General features: G+C 42.6%; 1 protein-coding gene across 3 annotated transcripts in view; it reads left to right on the forward strand.

Moving 5' to 3' along the window:
- LOC129700811 (lysine-specific demethylase 4A-like) overlaps positions 1–23,131 on the forward strand; it is a 77,388-nt gene that overhangs the window by 17,936 nt on the left and 36,321 nt on the right. For all 3 annotated transcript variants that reach the window (XM_055641532.1, XM_055641531.1, XM_055641530.1), the window contains exons 7-12: positions 1,503–1,606; positions 2,681–2,818; positions 3,685–3,947; positions 4,660–4,865; positions 6,071–6,372; positions 13,344–13,467. In XM_055641532.1, coding sequence (XP_055497507.1) covers positions 1,503–1,606; positions 2,681–2,818; positions 3,685–3,947; positions 4,660–4,865; positions 6,071–6,372; positions 13,344–13,467 — 1,137 coding nt within the window. The remainder of the gene's footprint in view (positions 1–1,502; positions 1,607–2,680; positions 2,819–3,684; positions 3,948–4,659; positions 4,866–6,070; positions 6,373–13,343; positions 13,468–23,131) is intronic.

Here is a 23,131-nt window from a genome sequence, read left to right on the forward strand (position 1 = left end):
GTTCTGAGAGTTCCGTTGATTTAGCGAAGATTGACAGATGACATTCAGCACAGGAACTAATAACCAACGGTGCTGGAGTGGATGGATAATAAGGAGAAATGTTTGTTTTAAGAGTACCTTCTACCGCTCCACCATCGAGAGTGTGCTGGCATATTATATCACGGTGTGGTATGCCGGCTGCTCAACAGCAGACAGGAGAGCACTGCAGAGAGTGATCAAAAATGCCCAGAAAATCATTGGCTGCCCTTTGCCTTCCCTGGCAGACATCTCCAGCTCTCGGTGCCTCTGTAGAGCCAGGAAAATAATCAAAGACCCCTTCCATCCTGGACAGTTCCTGTTCAACCTCCTGCCCTCTGGTAGGCGGTACAGGTGCGTCAAAAGCAGGACAAACAGACTCACGAACAGTTTCTTTCTCTGGGCCATTAGAACTCTAAATTCCTCAAATATCCACACGACATGAGAATGCTGTCATCCATGCCACTATAAAACAGAACACTCAGCTAATAAATTATTTTAAAGTATTAAATTTTAAAGTGTAATATTCTCCCAGTGCAATGTTCTACCTAGGTGTGATAATTATAATTGATCTACTATTTTAAGCAGTTAATTAACGTATTGGATGTGTTTTTGTCTTTTTTGGACTTGTTTTGGTTGCACTGATCAGAAGTAGCTCTCCTAATTTCATTGTACTTCTAAGTACAATGACAATAAAGGCTTATTGTTGTTATTATTATTATTATTAGCTTCATCAATTGTCGTCACGTTTTGGCCCCATCTTGCCTGATCCTTGTGGAAATATTATCAACAATATTATCAATTCACAGACATGCTCAAGCTGACCACAATGAGTAGAATGTACAATCAAGGAAATGTAGCCCGCATCACCCATCTCCCATGGATAAATATGTGTGTGACTCCACCAAACAAACAGATGCTATATTGTCCATTGCGTAGCCAGTGGTCAAAGAATAGCTGCAACCCGAAGGGATTCATATTTTATTAATGTTCTCCAATGTAGCATTGGGTATCCAAGACAATATTAAATTGAACACAACATACTCGTTTCAAACTTTATTTTGACGTTTGTTTTGTGTGACATTATAAATATTAATGGCTGGAGGGTTGAAATTAAAGACCAAATAATTGGATGCATTGGGGTTGGATTCCTTCTGCTATGCTTGCTGCTTGTTTCATTGCAATGATTAGGAATTTAACTATCAGACCATGTTTATTGATACTTTTTAGCAGCATTAAGCTCTTATTCCCAGGAATATCCAGAAAGTGAACAGAGGCTGCAAATATGTGGTGTATCTCCACCAAACAAACAGATGTTATATTGGCCAACAAAGAAAACTAATGACAGAAAAACCTTTTGCATGATGTAACAGTTAATGTTTTGATTGTAGAGATCTAGGTGCAGCAAGATGCTAACCTAGTAAATATTGCAGGGATGAACTTGTTATGTGAATACTTGAACAGCTTTTTTTTGCTTTTTTAAATAGGCTTTTTCCCAGGAAGTGCTCAAAGCTGTGAAGCATTTCTGCGCCATAAAATGACTCTGATATCCCCTTCCATACTCAAGAAATATGGAATCCCATTTGACAGGGTATGTACACAATATAGAAAAGCAAATAAAATCTACAAATGACGGAAATCCGAAACAAAACCAAACACATCTTAAGGAAAGAGATGTGGCTATGGAAGTCCTGGCCTGAAAGGGTGACTGTTTCTTTTCCCAACAGTACTTTCTGTTTTTGTTTTGCATTCATGATATTGTTGGATGATTATAAGCTACAGTGGAAATTTAAGCTTTAGACTGGGGAGGCAAAATCTTTTTTTTTAAAAGCAGTCTACCTTTTTACACAAGAGTACTTGGGCAGTTACAAGACTGAAGATTAGCCAATAGATTACCAAAATTGAACATATTTTGTTAAATTATTTTCTTGCATGTGATCAACTCCTTCGGTTAGTGAAGCATTTGCAGAATAATTACTCAAGATATACCTTTTTCTTTTTAAAAACTGCATTCCTCAGGCTGCATTGGTACCATTGTACCAATTTTTATATTAATAAGATTTCCTTGAATACGTCGGTCATCATTTTGTGAACCAAGTATCTTATTTGAGCTTTGTTTATGATTTTAACCTTATATACCATATGATTTTGCTGATTACAGTTCCTTTGAACATATTAAATATTTTTGCCTGAAGTAGCGATTGCATTTGGTATGAATGTATGTAATCACGTGTTCCATGTAGGATATATGAGGTTATTTAATACATTCCTTGCATTTGGTAAAGCCCAAATTTATGCTGTCCAGTTGTTGTACACTTTCCAGAATAGGAACAAGCTCTGGATTATAAACGCAATTTGATAGGCATGTTGATCTGCTTTTTTTGTTCTGGAACTGTTACGAACAATTATTTACTCTGAACAACACAGTTCAAATTCAATCATGTCAACAATTTTCAATGGTGGAAAAGGTGGTTGTGCAGAGAGAGGAAAATGATTGAACTGCTCACTGCCAGTATTTTGCCCATGTAATACACTTAGCTATTTTTCTTCATATTTTGTATTCGTAAGTAGAATTCATCTGTTTATTGTTACTACTAATGTGGTAGAATAAATTAATCTCTGTAAAATATATATATTTTTTTAACCATTCTCCATTAATTCATAGGTGACCCAAGAGGCAGGGGATTTCATGATCACATTCCCCTATGGTTATCATGCAGGTTTTAATCACGGGTTTAACTGTGCTGAATCTACAAACTTTGCATCCCTTCGATGGATAGAATATGGGAAGCATGCTGTCCTGGTATGTAATGATTTGGTTTTTCAAGGCCAATGCCTGTAGCTTTGGCTCGCCGCGGAAGGCAAATTAAAATGTCAGTGCAATTGTTGACAAGCTTATAACACTGTTAATGAATTTGAATGTGTTAATTTATTTGCAATAGTCACTAAGTATTTGAATTGGAAATCATTACTAATATATGGAAAAATAAATTTTCAGTTATTGCTTCTGAATAATCTCACTGAAGTGCAGGAGCGAACTTTAGTTGCCAACTTTGCCTGTGTCTAAAACTGTTTTAGTAATTGTATTTATAAAGTTCTTGAATTTAGGCTTTTTAGGGGAAAAAATATCTCATTACTATTTTCTGAAAAAAAAATTAATGGACCTTTTGGATCTTTTCTTCCAAACTAAATTCTTTGCAAAAGCATAGGATGAGATCTAATACTATAACGTGCTCATGGATTTTATTTATGTTATCTCTGATAACCACCTCCAGTTTAAAATCCATTTGGAATATTTTAGAGGACCAAGAAACCAAGAACTAAGAAAATTAGGCAACAATTAAATTCATAAAATCCACAGCTTTTGGAAAGCTGGAATAAACAGAAATGTTAGAAACACTCGAGTTGGGTAGCATCTATGCAAACAAAAGTAGTTAATGTTTCAGGTCAGGCACCCTTGGTTTAAATTAAACAAATAATTAGTGGAGCATTATCAATAGATAAGGTAGGACAAGTTGACTGACTTGTTTTTTCATTTTGCTTTACTGCTGTATCAAAATATTAAATTTCCAAAAGTAAGCATAAATAAAACTGAATAAAAGTTAGATGCAAGTGAGCAATTCTTGAATGGAAAGATTTTTAATGATTATATTTTATTTCTCCACCCAGTGTTCCTGTAGGAAGGATATGGTAAAAATTTCGATGGAAGTTTTTGTGCGAAAGTTTCAGCCTGAACGATACAAGTTGTGGAAAGTGGGTAAAGATGCAAGTTTTATTGACCATGTGCAAACCACCTCAGAATTTTTTGAAGAATCAAAGATGGCAGCCACAAAGAGTTCGAATGACCAGAATGCTGATACAGCTGAAATTGAAAGGAATAAAACTGAGAAGAAAGTGTGTTCTGCACAAAGAGACACTGATGAAGCCAAGAGGTAGAATTTTTCCTTTGTACATAAATTATGAAACAATTAAATCTATTATTTTGAGCTATAATGTCTCTTGCTGCCTCATTAATTGAACACTTTGTACTTATGATGCTTCTAAAGAGCTAGCAGGATATTGGATCTCTCTGCTGGAATAATACCCGGTGGTAGCTTGAAATTATTTCAGCATTGCAATTTTAAACAATAGAAGAAATTTGGAAGAATGTCTGCCAAACAAGTAAACATAGTTCTTTTTTGATTGCTGGATACTTGGAAGTTTGTCCACAATTTACCTATTTGAAATCTTAATTTTATCTTAATTTTGTATAGAAGCTGTCCTGGCAGCAAGGTTGTCTATGGTAATAACTATATTCTTAAGATTATTGCCTGTTCAAATTGTTATTGATTTCTTAAAGATGGAGAGAATATTGCTAAGATTATTATTAAATTCTGCAGACTGTTATTGGTGCAGATTTGGTAATAACAATAACATTTTAAATCAAGCATTTTGGATTCTGATTCCTCTAGGTAAAGTCTTTGTACAGTTAGAAAATCCCAGCATTACTTATCTCAATAGTGGCAAGGATGGGCATCGTACAAATACTAGAACAATTCAGGAAATGTTATTTAGTGAGGAGCTGCTTTTTGTTTCTGTTGATATGAATAGACATTTTTAGAATGGATTTTTTTTTGCATACCGAACACAATTATTCTTTGCCAGCCCAATAAAGCATCGAATAGGAACAAAGAGGCACAAGGTTTGTCTGGAGTTGCCGCAGGAGATGAATGAAAATGCTACGGTTCTCAAAGAGGGTGATGACGTGAATCCTGTTCCACAAAATGAATGTGAAGAGACCAAAGGAAAGCAGCAAAAGGAAGAAGCATGCTGCAAATTTAATGCTGGTGATGCCAGTCTGAATGATCCAGGTAAGATCTGTTGTCTAAAAACACAATTTTATATTTTATCTCCTGAATTATAAGTGTTTTAGACGGTAATCATGCCTTTTTTCCCCTATAGTACAGTTATCAAACACAAAAGAGTTGAGGTTTATGATGGGAAGAAGGCGTGTTGAAGGAGATTTGAAAGGAAAGCTTTTTTTTGCCATTAATTGGTTGATATCTGGGACTCACTGCCAGAGGCATTGGTGGAGTCAATCGCTGTAAGGCGTTTAAGCACACTTCAATAGATGGCATAGAGGGATAAGGACCGTGAGAGGAAAATGGGGTTAGTGTTGATGGGCAAAAAGGGTTAGCCTGGAAATCATGGGTCGAAGGGTTAGTTTGTTTTGTACAACCGAACTATGACACTTTTGTGGAAATTCAAATGCAAAGAATTGAAAGGGTGAGTGATTCTTAACCCTTTCTAAACGGGAGTGCAGCTTTAAATTTGATGATTCCTTGCGGTGGAGGTTTTGGCCCAAGTTCCTTTTCCAATGCTTGTTGTGGTTCAATTTCAATAGACAATAGGTGCAGGAGTCAGCCAATCGACCCTTCGACCCAGCACCGCCATTCACTGTGATCATGGCTGTACCCCGTTCCTGCCTTCTCCCCATACCCCTTGACTCTGCTATCTTTAAAAGCTCTATCCAACTCTCTTGAAAGCACCCAGAGAATCGGCCTCCACTGCCTTCTGAGGCAGAGAATTGCACAGATTCACAACGTGAAAACGTTTTACCTCATCTCCGTTCTAAATGGCCTTTCCCAGGGCCTTGAGCAATATTGACCTCTCTTGTTACTGTTTGACATCCAACCATCAAGTCTTAATCAAGGTCAGTGATTTCTTGTTCCCATTTTTGCTCTGCTTTTGCAAACTCGAAGGGTTCTTCCGACAAATTTCCTTTTGAGCAGTTGGCTAGGATACCGTTTTGGCCTGCAACTGGGTGAGAAAAGGAAGAAAACTATCTTAATTTCGCCAGTGAATATTGGGACTTGTGATTCACTCCTTTGTTCCGCATGTCACTTCTTGGGTCTTTAACACAGTGCCACTGTTTTGTTTAGTTTGAGATAAATGGTAAGGTTTCGATTTGTATCAAATATCAGTTGCAGAAACTGCATTTGTTATTCTTTCATTAGATAGTTCTCAGTATCTTTATCACTTTTTGGCTGATAATGCTATTTGCTCTATTTGACAGAATCTACTACAGTCAAGGTTGAAAATGCTCCACAAGAAGAGAAGCTTAAACTGAAGCCAACTATGTCCACCTCAGCAGACACTGCTGTCACTGTGTTGAACTTTTCTGTGGCCACTCCTTCGCAAAATACTTCAACTTCATCCATGAAATCCTCTGACTCCAGCTCGTCTGATTCTGAAACGACTAGCACTCAGAGTTCAAGTCAAGAGAGTGCTGCTGAAGATTCTGATAATAGTCCAGATTGGGGTGAACCAGTTAAAACAAATGTTGGAACCAGCCTCAATGAACAGGACCTTGCAGAGGTATTTACAGATAAAGCAATTTCATATTACTTGCAGGCATTTATTTTTGCTCTGAATCTTGAGAAGCTGACCTTAAATTATTTACATTTTGTGAGCACAGAAATTTTGGGGAATAAATTATTTGAGAATGACTCGAGTAAATCTGACAAATTAGGTGAAGCTAATTGATGCAAACGGTTATTCTGCAGGTCTTTTGAATCGTCAATTAATTTATAAATGAATAGATGTGCATCCCTCCGTGAATGTTGTCCCATGTGTCAGGATGGATTGTCCAGCAGTTTTCTTGGAATGTTCTGAGATTTCAGTTTGTTATCACACAAATCCATTTAACCTTTAACTTCTGTTTCAAAATGTTGCTCTCCTATTCTCCAGTGATTGTGGAATAAACTCATGACAAAGGTTAGAACTTTGACTGTAAAAAGAGCAGATTGGTTACTAAAGTGGGTAGTTGTTAGTTATTCAGATCGGCAACATCTAAGACATAGCTTTCTATAAGGATTGATTCAGGGAATGCAGGTTAAACAAACTGATTTGACCTCTACAACTTTTTGTGGCAAAGAATTCCATAGATTCACTACCCTCTGACGAAAGAAATTTCTCCACATCTCCTTCCTAAAAGAATATCCTTTAATTCTGAGGCTATGACCTCTAGTCTAGAATCTCGCACTAATGGAAATATCCTCTCCACATCCACTCTATCCAAGCGTTTCACTATTCTATATGTTTCAATGAGGTCCCCCCTCATTCTTCTAAACTCTAGTGAGTACAGGCCCAGTGCTGACAATCAGTTAACCTATTCATTTGTGGCATCATTCTTGTAAATCTCCTCTGGACCCTCTCCAGAGCCAGCATATCCTTCCTCAAATATGGTGCCAAAATTGCTCACAATAGTCTAAATGCGGCCTTACCAGTACCGTATAGAGCCTCAACATTACATCCCTGTTTTTGTATACAAGCCTTCTTGAAATAAATGGGTTTGCTTTCAATACTACTGATTCGATTTGCAGACTAACCTTTTGAGAATCCTGCACCAGCACTCCCATGTCTCTGATTTCTGGATTCTCACCCCATTTAGAAAATAGTCTACACCTTTATTCATAGAAACATAGAAAATAGGTGCAGGAGGAGGCCATTCGGCCCTTCGAGCCAGCACTGTCATTCATGGTGATCATGGCTGATCGTCCCCTATCAATAACCCGTGCCTGCCTTCTCCCCATATCCCTTGTCTCCACTAGCCCCTAGAGCTCTATCTAACTCTCTCTTAAATCCATCCAGTGATTTGGCCTCCATTGCCCTCTGTGGCAGGGAATTCCATAAATTCACAACTCTCTGGGTGAAAAAGTTTTTTCTCACCTCAGTCTTAAATGACCTTACTTTTATTCTAAGACTGTGGCCCCTGGTTCTGGACTCACCAAACATTGGGAACGTGTTTCCTGCATCTAGCTTGTCCAGTCCTTTTATAATTTTATATGTTTCTATAAGAACCCCCCTCATCCTTCTAAACTCCAGTGAATACAAGCCTAGTCTTTTCAATCTTTCCTCATATGACAGTCCCACCATCCCAGGGATCAATCTCGTGAACCTATGCTGCACTGCCTCAATCACAAGGATGTCCTTCCTCAAATTATGAGACCAAAACTGTACACAATACTCCAGATGTGGTCTCACCAGAGCCCTATACAACTGCAGAAAAACCTATACTGAAATACTCTTGTTATGAAGGCCAGCATTCCATTGGCTTTCTTCACTGCCTGCTGTACCTGTAAGCCAACTTTCACTGACCGGTGTACAAGGATGCCCAGGTCTCGCAGTACCTCCCCCTTACCTAACATAATCCCATTGAGATAATAATCTGCCCCCTTGTTTTTGCCGTTAAAGTGGATAACCTCACATTTATCTATTATACTCCATCTGCCACGCATCTGCCCACTCACTCAAACTGTCCAGGTCACCCTGCAACCTCCTAACATCCTCTTCACAGTTCACACTGCCACCCAGCTTTGTGTCGTCCGCAAACTTGCTAGTGTTGCTCCTAATTCCCTCTTCCAAATCATATATGGCAAACAGTTGCGGCACTCCACTCACCACTGCCTGCCATTCTGAAAAAGACCCGTTCACTCCTACTCTTTGCTTCCGGTCTGCCAACCAATTTTCTGTCCATGTCAACACCCTACCCCCAATACCATGTGCTATAATTTTAGTCACCAGCCTCCTGTGCAGGATCTTATCAAAGGCTTTCTGAAAGTCTAGATACACTACATCCACTGGCACCCCTTCATCCATTTTACTTGTCACATTCTCAAAAAATTCCAGAAGATTGGTCAAGCATGACTTCCCTTTCATAAATCCATGTTGACTTGGACTAATCCTTTTACTGCTATCCAAATCCCCCATTATTACCTCTTTAATAATTGACTCCAGCATCTTTCCCACCACTGAAATCAGGCTAACTGGTCTGTAATTCCCCGTTTTCTCTCTCGCTCCTTTCTTGAGAAGTGGGATAACATTAGCTATCCTCCAATCCACAGAAACTGATCCTGAATCTATTGAACATTGGAAAATGATCACCAATGCGTCCACTATTTCTAGAGCCACCTCCCTGAGGATCCTGGGATGCAGACCATCAGGCTCAGGGGATTTATCATCCTTCAGTCCCATTAGCCTACCCAATACTGTTTTTCGCCTAATGAAAATTTCTTTCAGTTCCTCTACCCCCTTAGATCCTCTGTCCTCCAGTACATCTGGGAGATTGTTTGTGTCTACCTTAGTGAAGACAGATCCGAAGTACCTATTCAACTCTTCTGCCATTTCCTTGTTGCCCATAATAATTTCACCCGTGTCTGCCTTCAAGGGACCCACATTTGACATTGCCACTCTTTTTCCCTTAACATATCTAAAGAAGCTTTTACTGTCCTTCTTTGTATTCCTGGCCAGCTTCCCCTCGTACTTCATCTTTTCAGCCTGTTTGGCCGTTTTGTTTCCTTCTGTTGTCCTATGAACGTTTCCCAGTCCTCTGGCTTCCGGCTACTCTGCTGTGTTATACATCTTTTCTTTTAGTTTTATTCTATCCCTAACTTCTCTTGTCTGCCACGGTTGCCTCCTACTCCCCTTAGAATCTTTCTTCCTTTTTGGAATTAAATGATCCTGCGTCTTCCGGATTATGCCCAGAAATTCCGACCATTGCTGTTCTCCGTCATTCCTGCTAGGATCCCTTTCCAGTCTACTTTGGCCAGCTCCCCTCTCATGCCCTCATAGTGCCCTTTGTTGAACTGCATCACTGCGACTTCCGATTTAACGTTCTCCTTCTCAAATTGCAGATTAAAACTAATCATATTGTGATCACTACCTCCAAGCAGTTCCTTTACCTTGAGTTCTCTTTATCATATCTGGTTCATTGGACAACACTAAATCCAGAATTGCCTTTTCTCTGGTCAGCTCTGTTACAAGCTGCTCTATGAATCCATCTCGGAGGCATTCTACAAACTCTTTCTTGGGGTCCTGAACCAACCTGATTTTCCCAGTATACCTGCATATTGAAATCCCCCATCACCACAGTGGCATTACCTTTGTTACATGCCAGTTTTAACTCCTGCTGCAACTTACACCCTACATCCGGGCTACTATTTGGGGTCTGTAAATAACACCAATTTGTGTCTTGCCTTTATTATTCCTCAACTCAATCCACAGTGACTCTACCTCGTCAGTCCCTATGTCTTCCCTCGCAAGGGACTGAATTCCCTCCCTCACCAGCAGAGCTAATCCCCCCTTCCTCTGCCAACCTGCCTGTCCTTCTATAGGATGTATAACCCTGAATATTAAGTTCCCAGGCCCGATCCTCCTGTAGCCACATCTCAGTAATCCCCACAATGTCATATCTACCAACCTCTAAAGGGCCTGTCCCACGAGCATGCGACTCCATGCGGCAAGCGCGACCTAAAGGGCCGGTCCCACCAGCATGAGCCTGCATGCGGCAAGTGCGACCAAACCAGAAGCGGTGGCCGCGCGGAGGTCAAGTGAGTGACATGAAGTTCGAGCGAAGTCCGCAGGAAGTTCGCGCTTGACGTACGGTGTCGAGGCGGCTGCGGGCCGGCAGGCCGTTGCCGCGCAGAATTTTTGAATACGGTCAGTTTTTCGGAGCCTCGCGCGATGTCGGGATCAGCTCCGCACAACTCCATACGGCTCTGGTAATCGAAGTGGGACCTGCCCCGCAAGGCCGTACGGCTCAAGCGACCACGTTAGGTCGCGCTTGCCACATGCAGGCACATGCTGGTGGGACCGGCCCTTTAGGTCGCGCTTGCCGCATGGAGTCGCATGCTCGTGGGACAGGCCCTTAACTGAGCCTCAAGCTCATCTACTTCACTTCTTATACTTTGCGCGTTCATATACGATACTTTTAATTCCTTACGCATCTCACCTTTCACATCGATCCCTATTACACTTGGCCATAGTCTCCTATCCCTTTGTGCGCTTCTTTTCCCGTTAATTCTGGGGTCATTAACCATCCCTTTACTCTCTTTCCCTTGAACTTCATCCTCGACTATCCCATTTGACACTCCACCCCCCTTATTCAGTTTAAAACCACCTGTGTAGCAGTGGCAAACCTGCCTGCCAGAATGCTGGTCCCCCACCTGTTAAGATGCAATCCGTCCCTTTTGTACAGTTCCCCCTTACTCCAAAACAGACCCCAGTGATCTAAGAATCTAAATCCTTGCCCCCTGCACTAGTTCCTCAGCCACACATTCAGGTTCCTGCTCTCGCCAGCACGAGGAACTGGAAGCAAACTCGAGATAACAACACTGGAGGTCCTGCTTTTCAGCATTTTTCCGAGCTCTCTAAAGTCATGCTGCAGAATATTCATCCCCTTCTTTCCGACATCGTTTGTGCCGACATGCACTACCACTTCCGGCTGTTTACCTTTGCCCTTGAGGATTTTCTGCACTCTGTCCGTGACATCCTGGATCCTGGCACCAGGAAGTCAGCACACCACCCTCGAATCCCGTCTATTCCTACTACCAACATGCATGACTCCACACTTGGCTACACTATATTCCATTTGCCACTTCCCTGCCCAATCTCCCAACCTGTCCAAGTCCTTCTGCAGAGTTTTTGCTTTCTCTACGCTACCTGCCACTCCACATATTTTCATATAATCCGCAAACTTGGCCACAAACCCTTCAATCCCCTCATCTAAATCCAAGAAGCGTCCAAGAAGCTTTTCGATTGGCACATGGATATGCAGGAAATGGAACGACATGGATCAGTTGTAGACAGATGGGATTGGTTTAATTTAACATCGTGATCAGCACAGATATTGTGGACCGCAGGCATTGATGTACTGTACCGCCCTCTGCAATCTTCTTGGTCACCTCTTTTAAAAAAAACTCTAGAATGGCCCCACCCCAAATCTGTATGTTGGATCTCATTCAAAGCCTATGCCCTAACTTCCATTGGTTCTGTTAATACCAATATCATGCATGGTTTCAGGATAAAATGGTACCAAATTATTTCTGAAGATTAATTCCTGAATTCTTTTAGTATTGTGTCTTGGCATGTCTACTATATTTGTATTTTGTCATAATTTTCCTCCATGCAATGCATTTAGCTCGTGTGAAATATTTCCAGGCTGCTCATCTGCTGATATATAATCTAGTATTATTTGCAGTACAGATGGACAACATCTCCAGGCCGCATAAGCGGACTGAAGAATGGTCCTTGACTTGAAACATTAAGTCTGTTTCTATTCCACTGCGAATGCAGCTTAACTTTCTGGATGCTTACAACATTTTGTTTTTATTGCTGAGGTATGAACAATATATTAACAAAATCTGTGAACCGTGGAAGCCATTAAAAAAATTACGTAAACAAGGCAAATTCTACTGCTCTGATGGAAACTGTACGGGTTGTGCATTCCATGTAAAATATATCTTGCCATATTTCCCATAAATATTTAACACCAAAATACTCTGAATTGAAGTGGTTGCATCCACGTGATCTGGGGGGGAAAAGGCTGATAATGCTGAATATTGCACAGTCATCCATGAGCATTGATGCCCATTGAGTAAAAAAAAGAAACTCAATCATCCAATAAATCAGTTTCCTAGGATTTGACTTGCCTATCAGTATATGTGTTCATGCATATCTCAGCAGTAGTTAGAAATCTTTCTTTGTTTTGTGCATGCTTGTTAAGAACGCGTAGAAGGTAGCATTTCGGAAGTGCGAAGCCACGTCATTTTGCTGCAAACCTCCATATCTCTTGGTCCCACCAATGAAAAGTGACAACAGTAAAAAGAAACACATTGATGTGGCAAAACAAAGCAATTAATGTAGTTGCAGACATTAGGCTTTTTTTTTTAACATATTGGGTGCTATCTAAATACAAGATTTTAATTGCTTCCCCGTTGCCTCCCATTGTTGCCTCATGTCATTGAGCTGCTTGTAGTTATTCAACGGTATGTTTACTTCAAGTCTCTAAAGAAGAATGATACATGATCTCCTGAAGTATGGTTCTTTCAGTTACAAGTCCAGACAAGACCCATAAGACTGCTGAACTAATGTTGATTTGTTACGTAGCACAAATTCATCATTCTCCCTATTCATTTGGAAGACATAAATCCTGGCATTCCAATTACAGAAGTAAAAGTCTGATGTTCCTTTAAGCAACAACGTTGCAGGAAACCATGATTGATCGCATAGATGTTAAATCATTTACTTCTGTCTCCTAATGTTTCCCATTCATCATTTGGATCATTTTGTATTTGAAATGTGGTTGATAGGATTAATTACCATTGGATTGATAGGATTAATTGTTAACTATTGTATTAATATGCTAGTGTTAATCATTGAATTTTGATAGAATTATTTGCTTTCTGAAAACCTGCAAAAAATAGTTTACAAAGATAGTATCTGAATACTAAAATGTACTAAATGTTCTGAATTGAGCAAATAATATGACTACTTTTCTATTTTCCTAGATGGCAGAGCAATATATGAAAGAAATGAAATCCAAGAAGAAAGCAAAAAGTCGGCGTCAACCTCTCAGTAAACCACCACGGCAGCATCCTCTTTCAGTGGTAAAGGACTGCGTTAGTGATGAAGGTTTGTAATCAGAGAAAGCAGTCTCAATCTTTAATGTGAAAGCATGTGCCTTTGGGAACTAATTTCTGCATTAGACTAGACTAGTAAAATTTAATTTTACAAACTTTTAAGTGTATAGGTAAAAATATGTCCTCTTGCCAATGTTTGATCTTTAATGTTACGTTATGTTTGTTTGTACTAAGTCTAGACTAAAATGCTGGAAATACCCAGCAGGGCAGATGTCATATGTGCAGAGAAAACAAAGCCAGCGTTATACATTGATAAGCTTTACTCAGAACTAGATGAAGTAAACTTACTTTAAATTGCATTGCAATGTAGGGAAAGGATGAAGTGAACAGAGGTAATGTCAGGATGCATCACAGCTTGGTTTGGGAACAGCTCAATCCAAGACCACAAGAAATTGCAGCCCAGACCATCACGCAAACCAACCTCCTCCCTTCTATTGACTCCATTTATACCTCACGCTGCTTCGGCAAGGCCAGCAGCATAATCAAGGATGAGTTGCACTCCCCCTTCTCTTCTCCTGTCAGGCAAAATGTAAAGAAGTGTGAAAATGCACACCTCCAGATTGAGGGACAGTTTCTTCCCAGCTGTTACCAGGCAACTGAATCATTCTATCATCACCAGAGAGCAGTGCTAAACTACTCTCTACCTCTTTGGTGATTCTCAGACTATCCTATCCATACGAACCCGGACTTTGCTGGCTTTACCTTGCACTAAACGTTATTCATTTATCCTGTATAAGCAAGAACAAGAAGACAGGTTATTACCTGAATGATGTCAGATTAGGAAAAGGGGAGGTGCAACGAGACCTGGGTGTCCTTGTACATCAGTTACTGAAAGTAAGCAAGCAGGTACAGCAGGCAGTGAGCAAAGCTAATTGCATGTTGGCCATAGCGCGAGGATTTGAGCATAGGACCATGGAGGTCCTACTTCAGTTGTACAGGGCCCTGGTGAGCCCGCACCTGGAGTATTTTGTGCAGTTTTGGTCTTCTAATTTTAGGAAGGACAATCTTGCTATTGAGGGAGTGCAGTGTAGGTTCACCAGGTTAATTCCCGGGATGGCGTGACTGACATATAATGAAAGAATGGGTACACTGGGCTTGTATTCACTGGAATTTAGAAGGATGAAAGGCGATTTTATAGACACATAAAATTCTTAAGGAATTGGACAGGCTAGATGCAGGAAAAATGTTCCTGATGTTGGGGGAGTTCAGAACCAGGGTCACAATTTAAGAATAAGGGATAGGCCATTTAGGACTGAGATGAGGAAAAACATTTTCACCCAGATAGTTGTGAATCTGTGGAATTCTCTGCCACAGAAGGCAGTGGAGGCCAATTCATTGGAGGTTTTCATTGGTGAGTTAGATATAGCTCTTAGGGCTAACAAAATCAAGGGGTACAGGGAAAAGGCAGGAACGGGGTATTGATTTTGCATGATTAGCCATGATTATATTGAATGGCGGTGCTGGCTCGAAGGGCCGAATGGCCTACTCCTGAACCTAATTTCTATGTTTCTGTATCTATACACTGTAAATGGCTTGATTGTAATCGTGTATTTTCTTTCTGCTGACTGGATTGCACACAACAGAAGCTTTTCATTGTACCTCGGTACACAAAAGACAATAGACAATAGGTGCAGGAGTAGGCCATTACGCCCTTCGAGCCAGTACCACCATTCAATGTGATTATGGCTGATCATCCCCAATTAGTACCCCGTTCCTGCCTTCTCCCCATATCCCCTGACTCTGCTATCTTTAAGAGCCCTATCTAGCTCTCTCTTGAAAGTATCCAGAGAACCGGTTTCCACCACCCTCTGAGGCAGAGAATTCCACAAACTCACAACTCTCTGTGAGGAAAAAGTGTTTCCTCGTCTCTGTTCTAAATGGCTTACTCCTTATTCTTAAACTGTGGCCCCTGGTTCTGGACTCCCCCAACATCGGGAACGTGCTTCGTGCCTCTAGCATGTCCAAACCCTTACCAATCTTATATGTTTCCGAACCAGCAGGTCGAGGAACAGCTTCTTTCCGGCGGCTGTCAATTCTACTAAACAACGTACCTCGGTGACTGCCAATCACCCCCCCCCCGGACACTTATTATTTATTTTTTATTCAAATCGTTTGCTATGTCGCTCTTCAAGGGAGATGCTAAATGCATTTCGTTGTCTCTGTACTGTACACTGACAATGACAATTAAAATTGAATCTGATGTTTCAATAAGATACCCTCTCATCCTTCTAAACTCCAGAGTGTATAAGCCCAGCCGCTCCATTCTCTCAGCATATGACAGTCCCGCCATCCCGGGAATTAACCTTGTAAACCTAAGTTGTACTCCCTCAATAGCAAGAATGTTCTTCCTCAAATTAGGGGACCAAAACTGCACACAATACTCCAGGTGTGGTCTCACTAGAGCCCTGTATAACTGCAGGAGGACCTCTCTGCTCCTATACTCGACTCCTCTTGTTATAAAGGCCAACATGCCATTTGCTTTCTTCACTGCCTACTGTACCCTGCATGCTTACTTTCGTAGACTGATAAACAAGGACCCCTAGATCCCGTTGTACTTCCCCTTTTCCCAACTTGACGCCATTTAGATAGTAATCTGTCTTCCTGTTCTTGATACCAAAGTGGATAACCACATTTATCCACATTAAACTTCATCTGTCATGCATCTGCCCACTCCCTCAACCTGTCCAAGTCACCCTGCATTCTCATAGCGTCCTCCTCACAGTTCACACTGCCACCCAGATTTGTGTCATCTGCAAATTTGCTAATGTTACTTTGAATCTCTTAATCCAAATCATTGAGGTATATTGTAAGTAGCTGTGGTCCCAGCACCGAGCCTTGCGGTACCCCACTGGTCACTGCCTGCCATTCTGAAAGGGACCCGTTAATCCCTACTCTTTGTTTTCCGTCTGTCAACAAATTTTCTATCCATGTCAGCACTCTACCCCCAATACCATGTGCCCTAATTTTGCCCACTAATCTCCTATGTGGGACCTTATCAAATGCTTTCTGAAAGTCCATCCACTGGCTCTCCCTTGTCCATTTTCCTAGTTACATCCTCAAAAAATTCCAGAAGATTAGTCAAGCATGATTTCCCCTTCGTAACCCTATGCTGACTCGGACCAATCCTGTTACTGCTATCCAAATGTGCGCTTATTTCATCTTTTATAACTGACTCCAGCATCTTCCCCACCACCGATGTCAGGCTAACTGGTCTATAATTCCCTGTTTTCTCTCTCCTTCCTTTCTTAAAAAGTGGGATAACATTAGCTACCCTCCAATCCACAGGACCTGATCCTGAGTCTATAGAACATTGGAAAATTATCACCAATGCATCCACGATTTCTAGAGCCACTTCCTTAAGTACCCTGGGATGCAGACAATCAGCCCTGGGGATTTATCAGCCTTCAGTCCCATCAGTCCACCCAACACCATTTCCCGCCTAATGTGGATTTCCTTCAGTTCCTCCGTCACCCCAGATCCACTGGCCACTACTATATCTGGAAGATTGTTTGTGTCCTCCTTAGTGAAGACGGATTCAAAGTACCTGTTCAACTCATCTGCCATTTCCTTGTTCCCCATAATAAATTCACCTTTTTCGGTCTTGAAGGGTCCAACTTTGGTCTTAACAAATGTTTTCCTCTTCAAATACCTAAACAAGCTTTTACTATCCTCCTTTATATACTTAGCTAGCTTGCCTTCAAACCTCACCTTTTCTCCCCGTATTGTCTTTTTGGTTATCTTCTGTTGCTCATTAAACATTACCCAATCCTCTTGCTTCCCGCTCATCTTTGCTACGTTGCACTTCTCTTTTATTTTTATACTGTCCCTGACATCCCTTGTCAGCCACTGTCGCCCCTTACTCTCCCTGGAATCTTTTTTTCTCCTCGTAATGAACTGATCCTGCACCTTCTGTAATATTCCTAGAAATACCTGCCGTTGTTGTTCCACTGTCCCTGCTCGGATATCTTTCCAGTCAACTTTGGCCAGCTCCTCCCTCATGGTTCCATAGTCCCCTTGAATACAACTGTAACACTGACAGCTCCGATCTACCCTTCTCCCTCTCCAATTGGAGATTAAACCTGACCATATCACTACCTCCTAATGGCTCATTAACCTCAAGTTCCTTTATCAAATCCGGTTCATTATATAACACTAAATCCAGAATTGCCTTTTCCCTGGTAGGCTCCAATACAAGCTGCTCTAAAAATCCCTCACGAAGGCACTCTGCAAAGTAACTTTCTTGGAGTCCAGTACCAACCTGATTTTCCCAGTCACCTGCATGTTGAAATCGCTCTTTCATACATGCCAATTTTATCTCCTGATTCAACATGCACCCTATGTCCAGGCTACTGTTTGGGGGCCTGTAGATAAGTCCCATTAGGGTGTTTTTACCCTTACAATTCCTTAGTTCTATCCATACTGACTCCACATCTCCTGTTTCAATGTCACCCCTTGCAAGGGACTGAATTTCATTCCTCACCAACAGAGCTACCCCACCCCCTCTGCCCACCTGTCTGTCTTTTTGATAGGAGGTATCCCCTTGGATATTCAGTTCCCAGCCCTGGCCCTCTTGCAGCCATGTCTCTGTAATTCCCACAACATCATACTTGCCAATTTCTAACTGAGCCTCAAGCTCGTCCACTTTATTTCTTATAATTCGTGCATTCATATACAACACTTTGACCTCCGTATTCAAGTCCCCCCTTGCAGCGCTCGCAATTGGCCCTGAACTTTCTTCTATCCCGTCTCGAACTTTCCTTCCCATTAATTCAAGAATCTTTTGTAATTTTTACTGTACTCGCATCCCCTTCGACTCCATCTTTATACTCCCAATATGTCAATCCCTCCCCCCCCACTATTTAGTTTAAACCCACACGTGTAGCCCTAGCAAACCTGCCTGCCAGAATGTTGGTCCCCCTCCAGTTACGATGTAACCCTTCCCTTTTATACAGGTCACCCCTTCCCCAGAAGAGATCCCAGTGGTCTATAAATCTAAATCCTTGCTCCCTGCACCAGCCCCTCAGCCACATATTCAGATCCCCTATCTCCCTGTTCCTGTCCTCAATAGCACAAGGTACTGGAAGCAATCCAGAGATAACCACCCTAGAAGTCCTGCTTTTCAGTCTTCTTCCTAACTCTCTGAACTCACGTTGGAGAACCTCCTTCCTCTTCTTTCCGAAGTTGTTTGTGACTATGTGCACAACTACCGCCGGCTGCTCACCTTCCCTCTCAAGGATGTTCTGAATTCGGCTCGTGACATCCTGAACCCTGGCACCACGTGACAATAAACTAAACTGATCTGAAACTAAAGTGGAATGGAAATTGACAGTGAGATGTAATTACTGCTGCTTGTTAAAGAGATGACGATGAAGGCTTGTTATTTGCAGACCTGATTGGAAGAAATATAAATAGGAAAGGGGAAAAACGTGATGTTGGAACAGTGAAATACAAAATAATGCATTTGCCAGGAATCTGAAGTAAAAACAGAATGGTGGGAATTCAATCAAGCTAACTTCAGGAACTTACTACCATAATACCATCTGCAATAAAATAGCTGTGGTCTATGATGAAATAGCTGAAGGTTTGCATCCGGAGTGTCATGAATTATTGGACTGCAATATGTTTTAGACTAATTCATCCAGCTTGCATGAATATAACTCGGTTGTCATCAGTATCATTGAGAAATGCATTGACGACAGCATTCTGGATCTATCCCTAACCAGAAACCTTGGATGAACAGGGAGATTCGTGTACCAAAGTCTGGATCAAAGACTTTCAAAAAGGATGACCCTTTATCGGGGATGCAAAGATAGGATTCCGTCACAAGCTAGAGAATCAGTGCCAGGAGACTGGCAGGGCCTGAAAAAATCATTGTGGGCTACAAGCTGAAGTTTGTGAGGGTGGGGGGGGTGGGGGGGGGGGGGGGGGAGGGGGGGGAGGAGGGGAGGGATCTCTGGTAATGACACGTCTCTGCCAGATGAGCAACTTTACCTGCTGGATGAGCACCATGGCTTTTATGCCTATTTTAGAAGTTACCCAAGACTCATTTCTCCATTCTCCACCGGCTTTGTCCCAAACATCTTGATGGCAAAAGTTAGGTCTGCTTTCATGAGGATAGACTCTAGGAAAGCATCTGATCTGGATAAGTTCCTGGATGAATTCTGAAATTGTTCCCCAATCATCTAGCCACAGTCTTCGAACGTCTTCAGCCTCTCATGTCAATGGTCCCCATCTGCATCACTTCTGTGTCTGCAAGAAAAATAAAGTAACTTGTTTCAATGACTACCTCCCAGTAGATTTTGACCATGAAGTGAATCAATGAAGTACCTTCAAAGACTGGTAATGTGCAACATCTGCACCAGTCTTCCAAACAATCTATATCCTTGCAATTTGCGTACAGGAAAACATCAGCTTTCTGGCACCTTGACAATAAGAATGGATGTCAGTGCTATTCATTGATTGCAGCTCATTTAACACTATAATACAGAATATGCTCATCTCAATAGATATTGATCTTGTCCTTTGGGGCTTTCATCAGCAACTGGTCTCTGGATTTACTAAGAGGCAGACCTCGGGTTGTTAGAATAGGTCATTACATTTCTCCTGTCCTGAACCTCAAGATTGGTGAACCTCAGGGTTGTGTACTCGGTTCCTTGCTCGTCTTTTATACCTATGATTGTGTGGCCAAGTTCAATGCCAACTCGATGTCTAAGTCCACCAATGACAATGATCAACAAAAACAACGATGAGATGTAGTACTGGAAAGAGATTGATATCCTAATGTGATGGGACATAAGGATAAGATGTTAGGTCAACAACCTAGCCTTGACATCAAAAAGACAAAATAGTTGGTTGTTGACCGAAGAAAATAGTGAACACAAAACAGTCCTCATCAATAAAGTTGCTGTGGAGATGGTTAACAGCTTCAAGTTCTCAGAAATCTAGAACCCCACAGCCAAACCTGGTGCCTTCACACTGATATGATCAAGAAATTGCATCAGCGTATTTACTTTCTTAGTGGTCGAGAAGATTCAGCATGTCCACAAGGATTCTCTCAAATTTCTAGTTGCACTGTAGAAATGTTCTGATAGGCTGCATCTTAGCATGGTATGGCATTTGCTCTGATTTTGACTACCTGGAACTGCAGAAAGTGATGAACACTTTCTCACAGGTTTAGCACTTCCTTCTATTTGCTCACAGTGTATTGCATTAGGAAGGCTGGAAGTATCAAAATTGCCTGTCACCCTAGCCATTCCCTCTTTATTCTTCTATCTTCTGGGAAAGGATACAGGAGATTAAAAACATGGATGTCCAGATTTAAGAACAACTTCTTTGGCGCTATTAGAATCCTGAATGTATCCTTTCCAGAGGTGCTACCATGTGCTCTTATTCTTAACTTGACTCCATTCAGTTATTCTGTTATTGTACTGCTTGCACTGGAATCTTGCACCATTCTGCTGTTTGCACTTGTATATATTGTATTAATTATTATTATTATTGTATGTATATGGATTACTCTGGGAGCTTTATCTGAACAAGGAGTTTCATTGCACCCAGTCAGTAAACTAAATCAATTTAATAATCTAGTAGTTTAGGCCAGCATTTGTGGAGAGATATTGAGGTAATATAATATCAGAGGTTGTAGTAAACCAAGCGTTGTGAATCAAACGGGTTTTATTACCGAAACAGTGGTTGAACACATGCGCGCTTAGTTAGGAGAACAGTTAAATGCTTGTTGCCTTTGAGAGGACCAGCACACGTCTGTTGACTCGTGGGCTCGAGCTGAGCTTCTCATCTCCAACTGTCATCTGCAACTGTCAACTGTCATCTCCCTATCACGTGATCGTTCCAGTTCTAGTGGGGAAGGTTCAATCAGTAAGTGGCTTGACCACCAGGTGGCGCCACATGAACCCCCCAAGAACCGGAGGAATGAAAATGAGCAGGGGCCCCAGTAAGGCATCCAGACCACGTGTACACATGGTCCATGCTCGGAGGCACCACCAACAGAGGCGAGGGTGGGTGCAGGAGGCCAAGCGGCCGACCCCTATGACGGGGCTGTGCTACCTGCACCGGCTGATCAATGTCGACATGAGCAGGCTTAAGGCGGCCCACTGAAACTATCTCTCGTCTGCCCCCCCCCATGTCCAGCACAAAAGTCGCGGTACCATGATGCAGCACCCGGAAAGGACCTTCGTAAGGCCGTTGTAGCTGGGTTCGATGAGGGTCTCTGCAAAGGAAAACGTACTGACAGTCCTTGAGGGTGGGCAGGACGTGTGAAGTAGTAAGTCCATAGCGAGAGGTTGGTACAGGGACAACTGGCCCACCCGCTCACGGAGATGCACCAGCGCAGCTGAAGGAGGCTTTTGCTGCCCACGTGCTGCTGGGATGAAGTCCCCTGGAACCGTAAGCCGTACACCAACTCAGCGGATGAAGTAGCCAAATCCTCTTTCGCAGCAGTACGGCTCCCCAACAAAGCCCACGGCAACTCATCTAACTAGTCCAGGCCCGTGAGCCGTGCCGTCAGGGAGGACTTCGGGTGCTGATGGAAACGTTCCACCAGCCCATTGAATTGTGGATGGTAAGTTGTGGTGTGGTGCAGCTGTGTACCCAGCAGTTGGGTCATGCAGAGGTGAACTGCGTGCCGCGGTCTGACCAGATGTCCACTGGCACACCAAAAACGGGCGATCCAGTGAGCAGTGAGGGCACAGGCACATGTTGCGGCAGAGATATCGGCGAGCGGGCCAGCCTCTGTGAACCGGTCCACAATGGTGAAAAGGTGGGTGACATCCCTGGATGGTGGTACTGGGCTCATGAGATCAACGTAGACATGGTCAAAGCGACGGCGCAGCAAAGCAAAATCCTGCAGCGGCACCTTGATGTGACGCTGGACCTTAGATGCCTGGCAGGGAACGCACGCCCTTTGGCCCAGTCGGCAACCTGCTTCCGCAACCCGTGCCACGTAAACTTTGCCGCTACCAGCGCCGTCGTTGCCCAGATGGAAGGGTGGGCTAAACCATGGAAAAAATCGAAAATCCGGTGACGCCAAGCCGCGGGGACGATGGGCTGAGGCTGGCCAGTAGAGATGTCATATAGGACCGTGGTGTTAGCGGGTCACAGCGGTACATCCTCCAAGGACAGGCCTGAAATGGCAGTGCGGTAGGCATGCATCTCCTCATCATCCTGCTGCGCAGCTGTTAGGGCCGAATAGTCGGTGCCCTGGGCTAAAGTGAGGACGGCATTGATGGTAGTGCGGGACGACGCGTCGGTGCCCTGGTTGCTTTTACCTGCAATGTGCTGGGCACAGGTTGTCTACTCGGAGATGTAAGCCAAGTGACGCTGCTGCCGTGCGGACCAGGGATTGGAGACCTCCACGAAAGCAAATATGAGGGGCTTGTGGTCGGTAAAGGCCCTGAAAGGTCTGCCCTCAAGGAAATAATGGAAGTGGCGGACGGCCAGGTCGAGTGCCAGGAGCTCATGGTCGAGATCGCTGTATTTCTGTTCCGGAGGGTGTAGGTGATAGATGAAAAGGGCGAGTGGCAGCGGCCATCGATCAGCTGTTCGAGTACTCCATCTACAGCAGTGTCAGATGCGTCCACAGTCAGGGCGGTTGGAGCCTCAGCCCGATGGATCAGCATCGTTGCCTATGCTAACACCTC

Source organism: Leucoraja erinacea, chromosome 10 (assembly GCF_028641065.1).
Source record: "Leucoraja erinacea ecotype New England chromosome 10, Leri_hhj_1, whole genome shotgun sequence".
NCBI classification, from domain to species: domain Eukaryota; kingdom Metazoa; phylum Chordata; class Chondrichthyes; order Rajiformes; family Rajidae; genus Leucoraja; species Leucoraja erinaceus.